Below are 22852 nucleotides of genomic sequence, written 5' to 3'. Positions count from 1 at the left end.
ACAGCCTCTTCAACAAATGGTGCTGGGAAAACTGGACAACTATATGCAAAAGAATGAAATTAAAACATCCTTTAACACCATACACAAAAATAAACTCAAAATGGATTAAAGACCCAAGTGTAAGGACAGATACTATAAAACTCTTAGAAGAAAACACAGGCAGAACACTCTTTGACAAAAATCGCAGCAATTTCTTTTTCAATCCATCTCCTAGAGTAATGGAAATAAAAACAAAAATAAACAAATGCGACATAATTAAACTCAAAACTTTGGCATAGCAAAAGAAACCATAAACAAAATGAAAAGACAACCCACTGAATGGGAGAAAATATTTGCAAATGATGCAACTGACAAGGGATTAATAACCAAAATCTACAAACAGCTCATGCAGCTCAATATCCAAAAACAAACAAGCAAACAACCAGACAACTCAATCAAAAAATGAGCAGATTAAACAGACATTTCTCCAAAGAAGACATACAGATGGCCAAAATGCACATTAAAGATGCTCAACACTGCTAATTATTAGAGAAATGGAAATCAAAACTACAATGAGGTAAAACCTCACCCCCATCAGAATGGCCATCATCAAAAAGTCTAAAAACAATAAATGCTGGAGAGGGCATGGAGAAAAGGGAATGCTCCTACACTGCTGGTGGGAATGTAAATTTGTACAACCACTATGGAGAACTACATGGAGGTTCTTTGAAAAAATAAAAATAGAGCTACCATATGATCCAGCAATCCTACTCCTGGGTATATGTGTGGAGAAACCCATAATTCAAAAAGATACATGCACCCCAATGTTCACTGCAGCACTATTTATGATAGCCAAGAAAGGGAAGAAACCTAAATGTCCTCTGACAGCTGAATGGGTAAAGAAGATGTGGTACATATATACAGTGGAATATTACTCAGCCATAAGAAAGAACGAAATTATGCCATTTGCAGCAACGTGAATGGACCTAGAGATTATCATCCTAAATGCAGTAAGTCAAACAGAGGAAGACAGATACCATATGATATCACTTATATGCAGAATCTAAAAAAGAATGACACAAATGAACTCATTTCCAAAACAGAAAGAGGCTCAGAGACATAGAAAACAACTTTCCCCTTTCCCCTGTTCCAAAGGGGAAAGGCTGTGGGAGAGGAGGGATAATTTGGGAGTGTGGGACTGACATATACACACTACTACATATAAAATAGATAATCAACAAGGACCTACTCTATAGCACAGGGAACTCTACTAAATATTCTGTAATAACCTATATGGGAAAGGAATCTGACAAAGAATGGATATATGTATTTGTATAACTAAATCACTGTGCTGTACACCTGAAACTAATAGAACATTGTAAGTCAACTACACTCCAGTATAAAATAAAAATTAAACTAAAAAAAGAAAAAAAACACCAAAAGAATTAAACTGGGCCACTATTTTATATCATATACAAAAATCAATTGCAAATGGATTAAAAACTTTAATGTAAGACCTGAAACCACAAAACTAGAAGGAGAGCTAGGCAGTAATCTTCTTGCCATCACTCTTAATGATGACTTCTTGGACTTGACACCAAAAGCAAAGGCAACAAAATAAAAAACAAAGAAGTGGGACTACATTAAACTAAAAAGCTTGTGAACAGCAAAGGAAGCCATCAATAAAATCAAAAGACAGCCTACGGAATAGGAGAATATTTTTGCAAATCATGTATCAGAGAAGGGGTTCATATCCATAATATGCATGTAAAGATCTCATATAACTCAATAGCCAAAAAAAAAAAGAAACAAAAAAACCCAAAAAACAAAGACAAAATAAAACAAAAAATAATTTTAAAAATGGGCAGAGACTCTGAATAGTCATTTTTCTAAAGGGGACATACAAATGGCCAACAGGCATACAAAAAGATGCTCAACATCACTAATCACCAGGGAATTGCAAATCAAAACCACAGTGAGATATCACCTCACACCTGTCAGAATGGTTATCATCAAAAACCAAGAAGTAACAAGTGTTGGCAAGAATGTGAAAAAAGGAAATGCTTGTGCACTGTTGGTGGGAATGTATCAATAAATTGGAGCAGCCACTGTGGTAAAGAGTATGGGGGTTCCTCAAAAAACTAAAAATAGAGTTACCATATCATCCAGCAACTCCACCTCTGGGCATTTATCTGAAGAAAACAAGAACACTAACTTGAAAAGGTATCTGTACCCCCATGTTCGCTGCAGCATTATATATAATAGTCAAGGTGTGGAAACAATGTAAATGTCCATCAAAGAATGAATGGATAAAGAAAATGTGGGGTGTGTGTGTACACATCACACACACACAATGGAATATTATTCAGCCATAAAAAGAAGGAAATCCTGCCATTTGTGACAATATGAATGGATCTCCTGAGGGCATTATGCTAAGTGAAATAAATCAGACAGAGAAAGAAAAATACAATCTGATCTTACTTATATGTGGAATCTAAAACAAACAAACAAACAAAAACAGAGTTCATAAATACAGAGAACATTGGTGGTTGCTAGAGGCAGGGTATGGAAGGTGGATGGGAAATATGGGTGAAAGGGGTCAAAAAGGACAAACTCTACAAGCAACTATATGCCGATAAAATGGACAACCTGGAAGAAATGGACAATTTCTTAGAAAAGCACAACCTTCTGAGACTGAAATATGAAGAAATAGAACATATAACCAGACCAATCACAAGAACTGAAATTGAAACTGTGATTAAAAATCTTCCCACAAACAAAAGCCCAGGACCGGATAGCTTCACAGGCGAATTCTATCAAACATTTAGAGAAGAGCTGACACCTATCCTTCTCAAACTCTTCCAAAATATAACACTGGGAGGAACACTCCCAAACTCATTCTATGAGGCCACCATCATCCTGATATCAAAACCAGACAAAGATGTCACAAAGAAAGAATACCATAGGCCAATATCACCGATGAACATAGATGCAAAAACCCTCAACAAAATACTATCAAACAGAATTCAACAGCACATTAAAAGGATCATACACCATGGTCAAGTGGGGTTTATCCCAGGAATGCAAGGATTCTTCAATATACACAAATCAATCAATGTGATACACCATATTAACAAACTGAAGAAGAAAAACCATATGATCATCTCTATAGATGCAGAGAAAGCTTTTGACAAAATTCAACACCCATTTATGATAAAAACCCTCCAGAAAGTAGGCATAGAGAGAACTTACCTCAACATAATAAAGGCCATATATGACAAACTCACAGCCAACATTGTTCTCAATGGTGAAAAACTGAAATCATTTCCACTAAGATCAGGAATAAGACAAGGTTGCCCACTCTCACCACTATTATTCAACATAGTTTTGGAAGTTCTAGCCACAACAATCAGAGAAGAAAAAGAAATAAAAGGAATCCAAATCAGAAAAGAAGAAGTAAAACTGTCATTATTCACAGATGACATGATACTATACATAGAGAATCCTAAAGATGCTACCAGAAAACTACTAGAACTAATCAAGGAATTTGATAAAGTAGCAGGATAGAAAATTAATGCACAGAAATCTCTTTCATTCCTACACACTAACGATGCAAAATCTGAAAGAGAAATTAAGGAAACACTCCCATATACCATTGCAACAAAAAGAATAAAATACCTAGGAATAAACCTACCTAAGGTAGGGAGGAGATATGGGGATATATATATATATATATATATATATATATGTATAGCTATAGCTGATTCACTTTGTTATAAAGCATAAACATGCTACTGTAAAGAAATTATACTCCAATAAAGATGTTAAAAAAAAAAGGACAAACTTACAGCTCTAAAATAAGTGTCATGAGGGTGTAATATACAGCATGGTGACTATCTTTAATAATACAGTACTGCATATTTGAAAGTTGCTAAAGGAGTAGATTTTAAAAGTTCTTATTCCAGGAAAAAAATTTTTGTAACTATGAATGGTGATGGATGTTAACTAGACTAATTGTGGTGATTGTTTTGCCACATATAATGATACAAATATTGACTCACTATGTTGTACACCTGAAACTAATATAATGTTATATGTAATTATATCTCAATAAAAAGTAAAGCGTATTGGGGCAATTTAAAAAAAAGAAATTCTTCCATCCAGATGGTTTTGCATCAAAAGCTTTAAATGGGCAGCCAGCAAGGGGAGGGGTGACTCGTCCTTTCTTGGGAGCGTGTCTTCCATTCAAGGGGCTGAACCTTGAGTAAGAGGCTGGCAAATGTCTCTGGGGGAGGAGTAAGGTCCAGTGAGACCATCCCTCCATGAACATCTTTCTTGGGAACCTCCTCTGAGCTGTCAGTTGACGTTTGTGTGCTCTGAGCTGTTCCACAGCTGCCAGCCACTGAGCCTGGAAGGTTCTGGCTCTGAGACCAGGAAAGTCCCCACCCCAGAAGATGGGAAGGGATGAGAAAAATCCAAGATGATCAGGACAAGGCCACACGAACACGGGTGTCCCGAGGGACAGGGGTGTTCTGTGAATTGGTCCTGTTGTTGGTTCCTTCCTCCCAACTGGAGAGTGGCTGAGACTTGCTAGGTACACCTAACAGTCTCTGTCTCTTCCTGGTCATTTACACAGATTTGGGACCGGTAATCCAAGCTGACAGACACCGTCTTACTCATCCTGTTGGGCTTCCAGATGCATCAGACACTTTGTTTTCAGGAACAGACATGCCCTCTGAATTCAACCTGGCTTTGATCATGTTGAAAATGAGAGGGCTTCCATTTGGCTCAGTTTAACTGAAGACAAGGGAAAGAGATGGCCTAGAACCTTGGTGGGTGACATGGCAAAGCTGGCACAGGTCAGGCAGTGAGCACACCAACCCACCTAATGGCTATGGCAGGTTGAGAGCCCCTTCCTGCTGGAGGCTGTGTATCCAGGTGGTGAAGACCACATGCTGAGGCCTGGCCTTGGCGTTTACCAGTTGTGTGACTTTGGGCAAGTAACACAGTCTCTAAGTGGGGATGATAAGTGTACTTAGCACTGAGTTCTCCAGCATTTAGTTGTGAGGATTACATCAGATAACATGGGTAAAGCAGTTGACAAAGAGCTTGATACAAAGTGAGGGCTTCATAAATACAGCCACTGCTGCTGCTGCTGGTGTGCTGTCATTAGCGTTTCAAAGTTTCCTTATTCCTGAAGATAGCAGAGTGGAAGGACTCAAGCTCACCCTGTCTTATGAAAGTACCAAACTGCTGAACAACCATCAACAAAAGACCCAAACCTACCAAAAAAGGCATTCTACATCCAAAGTAGAACTCACAACAAAATGGTAGGAGGGGTGCTTTCATGATACAATCAAATCCCATACCCGTCGGTGGGTGACCCACAAATGGGAAAATAATTATATCACACAGATTCTCCCACAGGAGTGAGAGTTCTGAGCCCTGCTTTCAGGCTCCTCAGCCTGGAGGTCTGGCATCCAGAGGAGGAGCCCCCGGAGCATTTGGCTTTGAAGGCCAGTGGGGCTTGAGTGCAGGAGTTCCACAGGACTGGGGGAAACAGAGACTCCATTCTTGGAGGGCACACACAAGGTTTCACATGTACTGGGAACCAGGGCAAAGCAGTGACTCCACAGGAGCCTGAGGCAGACATACTTGAGGGTCTTGTAGGGCCTCCTGGGGAGGTGGAGGTTGTCTGTGGCTCACTGTGTGGGAAAGGACACTGGGGGTAGAAACCTCAGTGAATATTCACTGGTGTGAGCTCTGCCGGAAGTCACCATTTTGGCATCAAGACCTGGGCCCACCCAACACCCTGTAGGCTCCAGTGCTGGGACATCTCAGGCCAAACAACCAACAGGGTGGGAACACAGCCACACCCATCAGCAGACAGGCTGCCTAAAGTCATCCTGATCCTACAGCTGCCTGCTAAACACACCCCTTGACATGGCCCGCCCACCAGAGGGACAAGATCCAGCTCCACCAGCTAGTGGGCAGGCACCAGCCACTTCCACTAGGAAGCCTGCACAAGCCCCTGGACCAACCTTACCCATCAGGGGGCAGACACCAGTAGCTAGAGGAGCTATGATCTTACAACCTGAGGAATGGAGGCCACAAACACAGAAAGTTAAACAAAATGAGATGGCAGAGGAACATATTCCAGATGGAGGAACAAGATAAAACTTTGGAAGACCAACTAAGTGAAGTGGAGATAGGCAATCTTCTTGAAAAAAAATTCAGAGTAATGATAGTAAAGATATCAAAGATCTCGGAAGAAGAATGGAGGCACAGACTCAGAAGATACAAGAAAGATTTAATAAAGAGCTAGAACATTTAAAGAACAAGCAGAGGGCTTCCCTGGTGGCGCAGTGGTTGAGAATCTGCCTGCCAATGCAGGGGACATGGGTTCGAGCCCTGGTCTGGGAAGATCCCACATGCTGCAGAGCAACTGGGCCCATGAGCCACAACTACTGAGCCTGTTCTCTGCAACAAGAGAGGCCACGATAGTGAGAGGCCCGCACACCGCAATGAAGAGTGGCCCCCGCTTGCCGCAACTAGAGAAAGCCCTCGCACAGAAACGAAGACCTAACACAGCTAAAAATAAATTTAAAAAAAAGAACAAGCAGATATGTACAATAGAGTAACTGAAATGAAAAATACAGTAACTGAAATGAAAAATACAGTAGGAAGAATCAATAGCAGAACAAATGAGGCAGAAGAGCAATAAATGAGCTGGAAGACAGAGTGGTGGAAATCACCACTATGCAACAGAATAAAAGAAAAGGAATGAAAAGAAATAAGCACAGTCTCAGAGACCCGTGGTACAACATTAAATGCACCAACATTCACATTATAGGGATCCCAGAAGGAGATGAGAGAGAAAAGGGCCTGAGAAAATATTTGAAGAGATAATACGTGAAAAGTTCCCTAACATGGGAAAGGAAATATTCACTCAAGTCCAGGATATGCACAGTCCCATACAGGATAAATCCAAGGAGGAACACACCAAGACACACAGTAATCAAACTGACAAAAATTAAAGACAAAGAAAATATATTAAAAGCAACAAGAGAAAAGCAACAAATAACATGCAAGGGAACTCCCATAAGGTTATCATGATTTTTCAGCATAAACTCTGCAGGCCAGAAGCGAGTGGCATGATATATTTAACGTGATGAAAGGGAAAAACTACAACCAAGAATATTCTACTCAGCAAGGTTCTCTTTCAGATTCAGTGGAGAGATCAAAACCTTTACAAACAAGCAAAAGCTAAGAGAATTCAGCATCACCAAACCAGCTTTACAAGAATACTAAAGGAACTTCTCTAGACAGAAAAGAAAAGGCCACAACTAGAAAAAAGAAAATTCTGAATGGGCAAGCTCTCCGGTAAAAGCAAACATACAGGAAAGGTAGGAAATCATCCACACACAAATATGATATCAAAACCAGCATTCATGAGAAGAGGAGAGTACAGAGGCAGCATATTGGAAATGCACTGAAAATTAAGTGAGCAGTAACTTGAAATAATCTTGTATATATGTAGACTGCTATATCAAAACCTCATGGGAACTGCAAACCAAAAATCTACAATAGATACACACACACAAAAGAAAACAATCTAAACACAACAATAAAGACTGTCATGAAATCACAAGAGAACAAAAGAGGAAGGGAAGAAAAAAGACCTACAGAAGCAAATCCAGAACAGTTAACAAAATGGCAATAAGAACATACTTATAAATAATTACCTTAAATATAAATGGATTAAATGCTCCAACCAAAAGACACAGACTGGCTGAATGGATACAAAAACAAGACCCGGATGTATGCTGTGTATAAGAGATCCACTTCAGACCTAGGGACACATACAGACTGACAGTGAGGGGATGGAAAAAGGTATTCCATGCAAATGGAAATCAGAAGAAAGCTGGAGGAGCAATATTCACATCAGACAAAATAGACTTTAAAATAAAGACTGTTACAACAAGAGACAAAGAAGGATACTACATAATGTTCAAGGGATCAATCCAAGAAGAATATATAACAATTGTAAATATATATGCACCCAACATAGGAGCACCAAATATATATGGCAAACACTAACAGCCATAAAAGGAGAAATCTACAGTAACACAGTAATAGTGGGAGACTATAACACCCCACTTTCATCAATGGACAGATCATCCAGACAGAAGTTCAATAAGGAAACAGTCCTTAAATGACACATTAGACCAGATGGACTTAATTGATATTTATAGAACATTCCATCCCAAAGCACCAGAATACACATTCTTCTCAAGTGCATATGGAACATTCTCCAGGATAGATCACATCTTGGGCCACAAATCAAGCCTTGGTAAATTTAAGAAAACTGAAATCACATCAAGCATCTTTTCTGACCACAATGGTATGAGATTAGAAATCAGCTACAAGAAAAAAAAATCTGTAAAAAGAACACAAACACATGGAGGCTAAACAATATGTTACCAATCAACCAGTGGATCACTGAAGAAATCAAAGAGGGAATAAAAAAATACCTACAGACCAATGACAACAAAAACACAATGATCCAAAACCTATGGGATGCAGCAAAAGCAGTTCTAAGAGGGAAGTTTGGAGCAATACAATCTTACCTCAGGAAAAAAGAAAAATCTCAAATGAATAACCTAGCCTTATAACTAAAGCAACTAGAGAAAGAAGAACAAACAAAACCCAAAGTTAATAGAAATCATAAAGATCAGAGCAGAAATAAATGAAATAGCCATGAAGAAAACAATAGAAAAGATCGATGAAACTAAAAGCTGGTTCTTTGAAAAGATAAACAAAATTGACAAACCTTTAGCCAGACTCATCAAGAAAAAAAAGAGAGGGCTGAAAATAATAAAATTTGAAATGAAGGGCAGTTACAAGGGACACCACAGAAACACAAAGGATCATAAGAGACTACTACAGGCAACTATATGGCAATAAGATGGACAAGCTAGAAGAAATGGACAAATTCTTAGAAAGGTATAATCTCTCAAGACTGAACTAGGAAGAAACAGAAAATATGAACAAACCAATCACAAGTATTGGAATTGAAACTGTGATTTAAAACATCCAACAGGGGCTTCCCAGGTGGTGCAGGGGTTGAGAATCTGCCTGCTAATGCAGGGGACAGGGGTTCGAGCCCTGGTCTGGGAAGATCCCACATGCCGCGGAACTAGGCCCGTGAGCCACAACTACTGAGCCTGCACGTCTGGAGCTTGTGCTCCGCAACAAGAGGGGCCGCAACAGTGAGAGGCCCACGCACCGCGATGAAGAGTGGCCCCTGCTTGCCACAGCTAGAGAAAGCCCTCGCACAGAAACGAAGACCCAACACAGCAAAAATAAATTGATAAATTAAAACATCCAACAAGGGACTTCCCTAGTGGTCCAGTGGTAAAGAATCTGCCTTCCAATGCAGGGGACACAGGTTTGATCCCTGGTCGGGGAACAAAGGTCCCACATATCACGGGGCAACTAAGCCCGCATGCCACAAACACTGAGCTTGTGCAACTCAGTGAGAGAGCCTGCGTGCTGCAAACTACAGAGCCCATGCACTCTGGAGCCTGCACGCCACAGCTACAGAGCCCACATGCCCTGGAGCCCACATGCCACAACTAGAGAGAGAAAACCTGCACATCACAACGAGAGAGAAGCCTGCGTGCCACAACTAGAGAGAAGCCCATGCACCACAACTAGAGAGAAGCCTGCGTACTGCAATGAAAACCCCGTTCCTCAATGAAAGATCCCACGTACCACAATTAAGGCCTAACACAACCAAAAACATTAAGAAAATAAATAAATTTTTAAAAAATCCAACAAAGAAAAGTCCAGGATCAGCCTTCGCAGGAGAATTCTATCAAACATTTAGAGAAGAGTTAACACCTATCCTTCTGAAACTCTTCCAAAAACTGCAGAGGAAGGAGCACTCCCAAGCTCATTGTATAAGCCTACCATCAGCCTGATACCGAAACCAGACAAAGATACCACAGAAAAAGAAAATTACAGGCCAACATCACTGATGAACATAGACACAGAAATCCTCAACAGAATACTAGTGAACCGAATCCAACAATACATTAAAAGGATCATATACCACGATCAAGTGGGAGTTATCCCAGGGATGCAAGGATTTTTCAATATCCACAAATCAATCAGTGTGATACACCACATTAAGAAATTGAGGAATAAAAACCATATGATCATCTCAATAGATGCAGAAAAAGCTTTTGATAAAAGTCAACACCCATTTGTGATAAAAACTCTCCAGGGACTTCCCTGGTGGTCCAGTGGGTAAGACACTGTGCTCCCAATGTAGGGGACTGGGGTTCAATCCCTGGTCAGGGAACTAGATACCACACTCATGCCTCAATTAATGCTGCAGCTAAGAGTCTGCATGCTGCAACTATGAAGTCTGCATTCCACAACTAAGAAGGTCCCACTGCTGCAACTAAAAAGATCCCACATGCTGCAACAAAGATCCCACATGCTGCAATGAAGATCCCATGTGCCACAACTAAGATCTAGTGCAGCCAAAATAAATAAATAAATAATAAAATAAATACGAAAAAAAACCTCTCCAGAGGGCTTCCCTGGTGGCGCAGTGGTTGAGAGTCCGCCTGTCAATGCAGGGGACACAGGTGTGTGCCCTGGTCCGAGAAGATCCCACGTGCCGTGGAGTGGCTGGGCCCGTGAGCCATGGCCGCTGAGCCTGTGCGCCCGGAGCCTGTACTCCACAACGGAAGAGGCCACAGCAGTGAGAGGCCCGCGTACCGCAAAAAAAAACCTCTCCAGAAAGTGGGCATAGAGGGAACTTACCTCAACATAATGAAGACCATATATGACAAACCCACAGCTAACAACATTCTCTCAGTGAAAAGCTGAAAGCGTTTCCTCTAAGATCAGGAACAAGACAAGGACACCCACTCTCACCACTTTTACTCAACATAGTTTTGGAAGTCTTAACCATGGTAATCAGAGAAGAAAAAGAAATAAATGGAATCCAAATTGGAAAAGGAGAAGTAAAACTGTCACTGTTTGCAGATGACATGATACTCTACATAGAAAATTCTAAAGATGCTACCAGAAAACTACTAGAGCTCATCAGTGAATCTGGTAAAGTTGCAGGATACAAAATTAATGCACAGAAATCTGTTGTATTACTATACACTAAAGTTCCTATACAACAGAAGTTCAGATAGAGAAATTAAAGAAAAAATACCACTTACCATTGCATCAAAAAGAAGAAAATACCTAGGACTAAACCTCCCTAAGGAGAAAAAAAGACCTGTACTCTGAAAACTATACAGACACTGATGAAAGAAATCGAAGATGACAGAAACTGATGGAAAGATCCACCATGTTCTTGGATTAGAAGAATCAATATTATCAAAATGCCTATACTACCCACGGCAATCTATAGGTTCAATGCAATCCCTATCAAACTACCAAAGACATTTGTCACAGAACAACAACAAAAATTTAAAAATCTGTGTGGAAACACAAAAGACCCCGAATAGCCAAGGCAATCCTGAGAAAGAAAACCGAAGCTGGAGGAATCAGGCTCCCTGACTTCAGACTATACTACAAAGTTACAGTCATCAAAATAGTATGGTTCTGGCACTAAAACAGAAATATAGATCAATGGAACAGGATATAAAACCCAGAAATAAACCCACGCACCTAAGGTCAATTAATCTATGACAAAGGATGCAAGAATATACAATGGAGGAAAGACAGTCTCTTCAACAAATGGTGCTGGGAAAACTGGACAGCTACATGTAAAAGAATGAAATTAGAACACTCCCTAACACCATACACAAAGATTAAATTCAACATGGGTCAAAGACCTAAATGTAAGGTCAGACATTATAAAACTCTTAGAGGAAAACATAGGGAGAACACTCTTTGACATAAATTACAGCAATATCCTTTTTGATCCACCTCCTAGAGCAATGAAAATAAAAACAAAAATAAGCAAATGCGACCTAATTAAACTAAAGAACTTTTGCACAGCAAAGGAAACCATAAACAAAATAAAAACACAACCCACAGAATGGGAGAAAATATTTGTAAATGAAGCCACTGGGAAGGGATTAACCTTCCAAATATACAGACAGCTCATGCAGCTCTATATGAAAAAAACAAAACAAAAAAAACCTCCCCAAACAACCCAATCAAAAACGGGCAGAATATCAGACAGACATTTCTCCAAAGAAGAAATACAGATGGCCAAGAAGCACTTGAAAAGGTGCTCAACATCTCTAATTATTAGAGAAATGCAAATCAAAACTACAATCAGGGGGCTTCCCTGGTGGCGCAGAGGTTAAGAATTTGCCTGCCAATGCAGGGGACACAGGTTCGAGCCCTGGTCTGGGAAGATCCCACATGCTGTGGAGCAGCTAGGCCCGTGAGCCACAACTACTGAGCCTGCAAACCACAACTACTGGGCCCATATGTCACAACTACTGAAGCCCGCGTGCCTAGAGCCCATGCTCCCCAACAAGAGAGGCCACCGCAATGAGAAGCCCACATGCCGCAGCGAAGAGTAACCCCCACTCGCCGCAACTAGAAAAAGCCCATATGCAGCAACGAAGACCCAATGCAGCCAAAACTAAAATAAATAAATAAATTTAAAAAACGAAGAAACAAAACTACAATCAGGTATCACCTCATACCAGTTAGAATGGCCATCAAAAAGCCTACAAACAATAAATGCTGGGGAGGGTGTGGAGAAAAGGGAACCCTCCTACACTGTTGGTGGGAATGTAAATTGATGCAGCCACTATGGAGAACAGAATGCGGGATCCTTAAAAAACTAAAAATAGAGCTACCATATGATCCAGCAATCCTACTCCTGGCCATCTATCCGAAGAAAACCGTAATTCAAAAAGATACATGCACCCCTGTGTTCATTGCAGAATTATTTGCAATGGCCAAGACATGGAAGCAACCTAAATATCCATCGACAGAAGAATGGATAAAGACGATATGGTACATATATACAGTGGAATACTCCTCAGCCATAAACAAGAATGCAGTGATGCCATTTGCGGCAACATGGATGGACCTAGAGATCATCACACTAAGTGAAGTAAGCCAGACAGAAAGACAAATATCATATGATATCACTTACATGTGGAATCTAAAAAATGATACAAATGAACTTATTTACAAAATGGAAACAGACTCACAGACTTCAAAAACATACTCATGGTTACCAAAGGGGAAAGGTGATGGCGGAGGGATAAATTAGGAGTTTGGGATTAACAGATATATACCAGTATATTTAAAATAGATAATCAACAAGGACCTACTGCATAGCACAGGGAACTCTACTCAATATTCTGTAATAACCTATATGGGAAAAGAATCTGACAAAGAATGGATACATATATTTGTATAACTGAATCACTTTGCTGTATACCTGAAACTAACACAACATTGTAAGTCAACTATACTCCAATATAAAATAAAAATTAAATTAAAACAAAGTATTGAAGAGCTAAAAAAAAAAAAGAACTATGTGTGGACAATTTCACTCTGATATTTTTAGAAACTAAAGCAAAAGGGAAAATCTACTGTCATTTGATTTTCATTTTTCAACAACAGAACAAAAGGACATGGAAAAGTTTGTAAAAATGGTTATTTTCCTTCCTTGGCTTAAATGTCCCCTCTGTAAAATAAAGACATTAGGCAAAGTAAAATGGAAAAAAAAAAAAAAAAAAAAAAAAAAAAAAGCTTCTTCATTCCCCAAACTAAAAGCTGTCTTTTGAGGGTCAGAGAAACTATGCCCCAGAGTTCAGGGAACTTGAGCAATACTGTACCACAATCAGGGCCAAACGAGCAGCAATGCCCATGAGTTCTGACTCACAGTCCAGTTCCCTAGCCACAGGGGCACAGCACTTTTCCTGGGCACCAAGAAGTGTCCTGGGCCTGCTGAGTGGCAGAGGGCCACCTCGGAAGGCCAGGGGCAGGGGCTCACCGATCAGCGTTATCGCTGAAGAAGTAGTTGACTTCCCCAAAGGTGCCCAAGTCGTCGTCTGTTGCCTGCAAAGGTAAGAAAAAGAAGTCATTACTGCCAGAACCAGCTGAGGCTCCTGATCTCAGCAGGAAATGTCCACAGCAAACCCATGCTTCCCCCCACACAGCTCCTCAGGCCCAGGCCGAATTTTCTAGAGCCACGCTGTTCAATAAGGTTTTCACCAGTCACAAACGGCGATTTAAATTAATACTGGAGCACACAGTTCCGGAGGATCAGTCTTCTACCTAAATCTCCAACTTCGCGAAATCACCCTTCCTGGACTCATGTCAGACATTGTCTGTAGATGCTCAGAGGGCTTGGGGGAGAGACCCTAGACCTGTGGCTTGGGGTCACAACTTGTAGGTTTACAAAATATCTCAAACAAAAGTGGGGGTGGGTTCAGCCATCTGGTGGCCTCCTCTGGTGACTCTCCTCCAGTCCCCAAAGCCTCCAAGTCAGATGTGGTACCCGGTAGGGGAGGCCTCTTGGGTGGATTTCTAGTGTTCCCCCTTCTTTAACCCGGGGAATAATCCACTGCGTGTATCAAGCAGACTATCATCTGGTTGGCAACCTCTTTGGCTGGAAACAGTCTGCTGCCCACCCCCACCCATCTTTTGGCATCCCTCTCTGCTCGAACAAGTGGTCCAAGTGGGACCTAGTCCCGTGACCTCAGGGACTAGGCTGGGAGTGGTCCCTGACCTCAGCAGGGGCCTATTAGAATCCTTTCCTGGGATTCTTCTTATTGTTGCTGGGGATAAAAGCTTTCCTCTGGGGCAGTGAAGCTGGGACGATGTGAAGTGGGAGTTGCTGGATGTGTAGGGACAATGAAGAGAGGGGCTGATCTTGGTAGTTCTAGAGTCCTGAATCTGACATCCCTTCCCACCTCAGTTTGGTTTGTGAGTCCAACAAGATCTCTTTTATCCAGGCTGGTCCAAGTTGGCTTTCTATCACCTACAGTCAAAAGAGACTGGAGCGAGAGTGGCCTGCCTTATGCCTGATGATGATGGCAACAATGGTGACCACTGCCAGCCTGCACTCTATCATATATTTTACATTGTCAAAGGGCATCCAGATTTATTAAGACCTCATTTTATCCTCACAACTGTCACAACATGATGAGGAAGGCACACATTTCTACCCATCACACAGATCACAAAACTGAGGCCCAGACCACAGTGAGGTCTGGTGTAACCCTGTCACCACTCTAGGTCATGAGCAGGTTCAAGCAGAGTGGGGCAGAACCTGCGATCCCTACTCCCATCCCAGGGTTCCTTCCTTTAGGCCACCTACGTGGGGCCCCTCTCCAACCCCTCCCTTGTCCAGGACAATGGTAGTTATAGTAAAGGCTTGGCTTTTGCAGCCGGAACCTCTGGGCTTCTGCATTGTTGCTAGCATGGTTACAGTCCACAGTGCAGACTAAGTGACCCCATTCATGCATTCATTCAATAGTTACTCAGTAAGCATGTACTCTGTGCCAGGCACTGTGACCTCTGCTCCCTCCCAGGCCATGCCCTAGAGCTGGGCAAACTGCTACCTGCCACCAGAGCCTGGAGGGAAAGGCCTTGGGCTGACCTTGGGGTGTTTTACACTCAGGGCTTCTCTAAGATCACAGCTGGGTAAAGGTTCTGCTGCTAAAAATATGTTTCAATACCTACTTTTATTTTTATTTTTTAGCTTTGAGGTATAATTGACAAATTATTTTATACCTTTATTATACAATAAAATTATTATGATAATATATTATATTGAGGTATACTTGACAATGGAAAGGATTCCCACTATTGAGTTAATTAACCACCCATCACCTCACAGATTTGCCCTTTTGTTCCTTGTTGGGTGAGAACACTTAAGTTCTACTCTCTCGGCAAATTTCAATGGTACGGTACAGTGTTATCAACTATAGTCACCGTGTTATACATTAGATCCTCAGACCTTATTCATCTTATAACAAAGTTTGTACCCGTTGATCAGCCTCTCCCTATTTCCCCCTGCTCAATACCTTGGTACTAGGTATTTTTTGAGGTTCCTTTTAAAGTTCTTGGATTCTGTGAAATCTATTCCATTCTGTGTTCTTTACGATAAACCCGAATTTCAAGAAAACGCCGATTTGTGTCCAGTATATTGAATTCAGGAAGGCAGAGAAGTAAATGATATATTCCAAATGATTTAAATGAAAAAAAGTGTTTATACCCAAAGGGTTAAGATCTCAGTTATCCAGAAAACTTGGTTATCCAGAAGGAAGCCAATTCCAGGGGCTGTGGCAGCCTGCTTTTGGGGACAGGCTCTTGTACACACTGCTCCATTCAGTCCCCACTCTGTTCAGCAGACTGTGTGTGGACCTCTGTCTTCTCACCGCCCTGGCCAGGCTCCAAGAGCAGCACAGGTTGTCGGGGGACATGTGTCTAATAAATGGAAAGGTAAACGCCGAGCTATGTAACCCCCCCTCTAACCCAGGACCGATTCCAGGGCAGACCCTCCCCCGTGCCCTGAGCCACTCCTCCCGACAACTGCATTTGTCGACTCCTCACACTTATCACGTATTGTATCTTCACAATGACCCTATGACGTAGGTGCTATTATTACTACCACCCCCAATTTACAGATGGGGAAACGGAGGCACAGAGAGAGTGAACAGCTCACCCAAGGCTTCACAGCTAAAAGAGCGGCAAAGTTAGGATTTGAACCCAGTGCCGGCTAGTCACATCCTTCACCTCAACGTGTTCTTGCTCCTAAACCAAGAAGAGAACTTGTTCTCAGAAGGAATGGTTATTCCAGGGCAGAGGAGACCAAAACTTCTCATAATAAGCACACCTCTCTCCTCCCCTTTCAGGGACCAGAGAAGGTGGGGAGGCACCCCTCAGTCCCCTTTCATTCCACCAAGAAATGATCACCACCACACATGGTATTACTAGACTATAATAACTGCAGCTCAGTCTGGGGAGCAGCTGACCAGATGCCATCAAGCCCCTTGGTGAGGCGTGAGTGTAATGTAAAGACCCTAGCTCCAGGTCAGAGTCAGCAGCCCAGGTCACCGTGTGACCAAACAGCAACCTCCTGGGGCCTCGGCATCCTCATTTGTCAAAGGAAAGGGTTTGGGGAAGCAAAGAGGGTAGGGCTGCATCTACCAGGCTCACCTCCCAGCCTGGACAGTGCCTGACACATGGCAGGTGCTTCACAAATGCTTGGAAAATGAAGGAACCAATTCTAGTAAGAAGGGGGTGGTGGAGAGATGGGGGCAAAAGCGAGGAGAGCGGATTCTAAGGGAAAGGGAGGGGCGAAAAGAAGGAGAGAGGGAAAAGGAAGGGAGAGGCTAGGAGGGGCAGAGGGGTCAGCAGAGTGGGCTGCGCCAAGCCACAAGGGGGGTTTCCTGCCCCTGAAGGTCGCATCGGGACCCTGGGGACAAGCCCTCCACGTCTATGTGCCCTATGGAATTGCACTCGGACTGTTAGGGTGGGAAGGACCCCTGAGGTCCCCCTGTCCAGTCCTCTTCACCCTGAGGCTCAGGGAAGTTAGGTGACGAGCCCCTGGGAACAAGACAGAACTGTCTTCCCTCTCCAGGCAGATGCTGGCCTCTACCACCCCCGCTGAGTCCCCACTCCCTCCCCGAGTGGACTGAGCACAGCCATGGTTCCCACGGTGACCCCTCTCCCCAGGGGCCTCTTGCTGCCCGCCCAGGCCGCCGATGCTAACCGGGGAAGATTTGTGAGTCCTTTAGTGCCACCGTCTAATGACCGTATGAAATATGTATGCCTGGTGAAGAGGAGAGGGAGAACTTTCATTTTTCACGTGCACGAAGCAGAATAATATGAAGATGAAGAGCTACTTCTGTGCGCCTGCCAGGGTGGGAGCAGCCAGCACCAACACAAAGGGCCTGGTCAGGGTGCTCCGGCCAGCGCCAGGCTGCTGCGGGGCCTGATAGGGGCCTGCGCCCAGAGAAGGCAACAAATCTGCCCACTAGGCGGCCCTACTGAAGGCCCTCCCCCTTTACATGCATTCTCAGCCCTGTACTTGGGCCTTTGCTGCCAGCTCCGGCCTCATCTCCGACCACGTGCAGGCTGGACCATGTGTGACTCCCGGGCCTGACCGGCTCTGCTCACGCTGCGCCCTCTGCCGGATCGCCTCCTTCCTCTCCCACCTGGCTCACCCACACCTGTCCTCCTGGCTCCCCAAGGTTGGGTTAGGGCTCCACCCTGCTGGAGATATTCCCAGCTGTGACCGCTCTGTGGAGCTGGAGCTGTGGGCTGATGTGTTTCCCACCCCAGGAGGCTGCGGAACCCCGAAGCCAGGGTGGGACATGGGGCCTGGACATCAGGGCGGCTCAGGAAAGCTCCTATATCCATCATCTACAGGTACACCTGCGTCCACATCCACACCACATAGGTACGTATACTGTTTCATTTTGACCACACGCATACGTGGCAAGTACTGTTAGAACCCTCTCCTCCCTGTCTGTAACAAACAAGGAATCAGAGGCAGGATGATAAGGAACTCTCCCAAGATTTCATAGCTGGTAAGAGCCAGAGCTGGCCTCCAGATCCCTGTGTTGAAAACCGTTTAGCAGCTTGTGACATACGCCCTTGGAGCAGCGTCCTGTGGAGGCCTAGGAGCCGCTTGGCCGTGCTGGCCAGCCCAGTAGGGGGCGCTGCCGGGGCCTGCTCCACTACCCACCCTGCAACCTGTCCCACCCAGGCAGGTCTCTGTCCCAGCCCCACTCTGCTTGTTACAGCACTTTTCACAACAACCTCCTTCCCAGGACCTGCTTTGCTCCTAAGCAACTGAAAAATCAACAAATGAATCACGTGCCAGACAGACAGTGACCCTCGGGCCCACTTTAGGAAGGAGGGTTTGAGAAGTGGCCTGTGCAGAGAGAACAAATGTCCTCCTCAGGCCATGAACACCCTTCCTCCTGCCACGTTCTGGGACGTTCTGTCTCCGTGCAGGGTCACTTCCGGGATCTCGCTGCCGCTGCCCCCCTCTCTGATGCCTCTGTGTCCCCGTTACTATTCCACCTGGGCTAGAATCTCACCCACAGGTACACACTAGCACATTTTGCCACTTGCCATGACTCTCATAAGATGGCCAGGTGTAAGAAGTCAAAACCAATGGCTACAATGATCTTCCTCTGCTCAAAGACCTTCAGTGGCTCCCCACTGCTGCTGAATTAACTTCAGACCGGCACCTGTCGTCAAGGCTCTGCAGAGCCTGGCTGGCCTTGGCGATTTTGTACCCATTTCTCCCTGATGCACCCAAACTGTCCCCTCATTGCCTGGTTGCATCATCCCTTCATTCCGTAACTGCTGCCCACCCCTCCAAATGCCCCCCTCCCTTAGGGAGCTCCCCGGCTGCTTCCTGTTCTTGACCTGAGACCCCCTGGCTGGACCTGTTTTAGAATACTCAGCAGTCTGCTGTCCCTGAAACCTGCTTGTGTATGCCCCGTTCTCTCCCCTTGACGGACAAGTCTGTACCTAACTTATTTTTGTATACTGTGTTGTGCTTGGCACAGGGCTCAAAATCTTCACCAAATTTAGTAAAATCTGGGATTTCCATTGCCAGACACTGAGGGCCAGCATGACCTTCCTTCTGGGGGGCTAGTGCTCCCATCAGCAAACACCTTGGTGGGCCGTGAGCAGCCAGAGTGGGGCTCCTTAGGTTGCCCAGGAGGCAGGGCTGGGGTTTATAAAGCATCTCCAGTAAGTCTCCCAAGCTCAGGTCTCTCGTCCAAGTTCCCTACTGGCCAAACCTTAGAGGCAGGTGGGATGGAGGCTGGGGGGAACACTCACTGAACAGCCCTCACCGTCAGCCTGCAGGCAGGTGCAGAGCAGGTGGGAAGGACAGCGTGGGCGTGGAGGGGCAGATGGGGGGCGCCTGGCACACCACAGAAAGAACCTTCACCGAGACGATGATCGGACTCGCGCTCAGTCACGTGCTCAGTAAATACTTTCTGAGCTTTTCCAATGTGCCAGCTACTGCGCCTGGCTCTGAAGCCACAGCCATCAGCATGACAGTGCCCTTGCTGGAACGTGACTTATAATCAGAAAGGGGAGGCAGACAATAATGGAGGAGAGCAATAGCTAAACAACCATTTCAGACAGTGGTAAGAACTGTGGGGAAATACAGCAGAAAATGGGCTAGCGGGTGACTGGGTTGCTATCTTAGGTTGACTAGCCCTGGAGAAGATCTTTGGCACAGTGTATCTGGGTCTACAGGACAGTCACGGGCTGGACACGGAGAAGCCTGGGAGGTCCTGGTGAGAACCGCTCTCACTGAGGCCTGGAGGCGGCTCAGAATGTCTCTGTCTCCCCCAGTGGAAGCGTCTGCAGCCCAGGAAGACCGGCCGGCGGGTCCAGCATCTGTCCCCGCGGTCAGCTCATGGGAGAGGGTGCCGCCGGGACTGGCTGCTGCCCAGCGCCTGATTTATAAGGCATCTCCTCCGATTCTCCTCAACACTGGCATTACCAGCAGAACGAATTCCCTCATTTGGGCCTTTATAATTGCATCCTCAAGTGCTTATTTCTGTGATGGACAATGCCGGCAAAAGTGTAATTTTCTTCTGCTGACAAAAAAGAAAAAAATAAATACACACAGCGGGGGGGAGAATTCCAAAGGTTAAGACAAGGTGAGCCTGCAGTGGAGGAATAGCCACATCCCCAGACCAGCCAGGCTCCTGTCAGAAACATCCGACTTTCCCCTGGCTATATGGGGTGGGAGGGGCTCAAATGACCCCCTGCCATTTCCCTTTGAGCACTTACTCACAGTGTCAGGCACTGTGCCCAGCATTTCTCATGCTTTAGTTCACTCTGTCTTCCCAAAAGTCCCATAGGAAGGACTTTCGGGAAGTCCTCCCCTTTGGGAAGCACCAGTATTATTTCTATTTTACAGATGGAGGGAACTGAGGCTCAGAAAGGTCAATCAACTTGCCCAAGGTCAAACAGCCATGGTACCAGGACATGAACCCAATACAGTCAACTGCAAGGCAGGTGCTCTCAAACACTCCCCTCCCCCATTGGCGGGGCTGGAGGAGGGGCGTCCTCCTGCAGTTTGAGAGCTCAGCCATGGGATCCAGGGTGCTCCTACCAGGTCACCGTGCTCACCCTGTAGATGAGGCCCCAACAGGCAGTCTTTTCCTTCTTGTCACAGGCTCTGCCCCCAGTCTGTCTTGAGTGGGTGGGCTCCAGCAATTCTGCTTGTGCCCATAAGCAGGGGATGCAGGGGTCCCTGGATGTCATTTCCCAGGATGCAGGCCCTTAGCCAAGATCCTTCATCCTCAAAGGTTCCCCCCAATCCCATCCCACCCAAGCTTGGTCTTGGTGTGTGCAGGTGGCTCAGGGCCTAGACTGGGGGAGGCTGTCATCTGCTAAAGGCCGGGGCAGGCTGGCTGGCTGTGGGCACCCTTCTGACCCTTGCAGGGCTCTTCACCCAGCACCCTGTGGATATAGCTCTTCCTTCAACTTGGATGCCAGGGCTCTATGCTCAGCCCAGCTCCCTGCCCTCTGATGCTCATCACAACATCTCATGCCCATTCCCAGGAATCCACCATTTCAACAACGATCAGGTCCTCTTGTCTCTTTGTCTCCTCCCAAGAGCCCCCTTCTGACCCAGCCTGTTCTGACAACAAACAGTGGCCATCTCTCACCATCTTCCATTCATTTGCCCTGAATCTGCCTTGCCGACACACCATCCCCATGGATCCCTGCACCTCCCTGTTGTCCCTCATCATGGCCTTGCAGACGCCCATCTGCTGACGTTGGGCCTTATGCCCCGACCTGACCCCCACCTGCTCTGGCCTCCTGCTGGGTCTGCCTCCAACTGCTGCTCATCGGATGCCGCTGCTGCACGCTGGCCCCCTGATCCCCTCCCTGGGTCAGATGCCCTCCTCTCTCAGGTTTCTAAACACCCTGTACCCTTCTTTATAGCTAGAAAGTCCTGCCCTGTGTCTTCTTTTGTCTACCTGTGCCCTCTCGCTTCCCTACCTACTTCTCTCTCTCTTCACACACACACACACACACACACACACACACACACACCCTCTCTCTCTCTCTTCCTTTCTGTGTCTCAGGCAGCCCCCAATACCTCCCTGTCCCACCCCTACCCTCACATACTCTCACAGAAACCTTCTCTCTTTTCCTCTGTCTCAGGTGGATCCCAACCTGCTACGTACTCACACGCAGAAACTCATGCACATCTGCACCCACCCTCAGTCTCAAGCAGCCCCCACGCCCACCTGAGCCTCATCCCCGGGGACCCCTCCACGCCCCTTCCCCAGCCACCTGTGCACCTCTCCCTGCAGGCCGGCAGCTGGCAGGCACGCACTCAGTCACTCCCCTCCGGCGTCCACACCCCCGTCACGCACGCTCGCCCGGATGCCCCGCACGGGGCTTCTGCTCTGAAGCAAGGCGGACCCAGCTGACTTCCCAGCGGCCCTGGGTCCCAAGCAAACGTGGCAGGCAGCGGGCACCGGCGAGCAGTTCTGCTCCCGTGCACAAATCTGCAGAGAAGGGCACACGGTACAATTTGTTCAGGAAACAACAGCAATGTTTGACATGTCATAAGGATTGATGGAGCAGAAATTTACACGGGAGAATGCATTTTTAAACAGCTCCACGGAGCCCCAGTGCTTCACTGGTAGTGATTTCCACATTCATCATTTGCTGAGCTCCTCTGAATAACTCCTTAAACTACGTGAGATTAACTGCACTCTTGCAAGCTCTGGGGAGGCTGGTGGGAGGCAGGAGGTACTCCTCTGGAGGAACCTGGTAGCCCAGAGGCTGGGGTGACCTCCACTTGGCCTGATTAGGCCCATGGGGCCCGGTCTTGTCCCCTGTTCCCACA

At 45.4% G+C, this 22852-nt stretch overlaps 1 protein-coding gene across 2 annotated transcripts in view; it reads right to left on the bottom strand.

Annotated features, from left to right (window-relative positions):
* The window catches only part of CDH23 (cadherin related 23), a 430962-nt gene that overhangs the window by 141573 nt on the left and 266537 nt on the right, over nt 1-22852 (bottom strand). For both annotated transcript variants that reach the window (XM_024739760.1, XM_024739758.1), the window contains one exon: nt 13985-14049. In XM_024739760.1, the coding sequence (XP_024595528.1) occupies nt 13985-14049 (65 nt within the window). The remainder of the gene's footprint in view (nt 1-13984; nt 14050-22852) is intronic.

This window comes from Neophocaena asiaeorientalis, unplaced genomic scaffold, assembly GCF_003031525.2.
Source record: "Neophocaena asiaeorientalis asiaeorientalis breed wild unplaced genomic scaffold, Neophocaena_asiaeorientalis_V1.1 scaffold501, whole genome shotgun sequence".
Lineage (NCBI taxonomy): Eukaryota > Metazoa > Chordata > Mammalia > Artiodactyla > Phocoenidae > Neophocaena > Neophocaena asiaeorientalis.
Note: the sequence above shows the minus strand (reverse complement) of the source record. Positions and strands in the feature narration are given on the sequence as shown.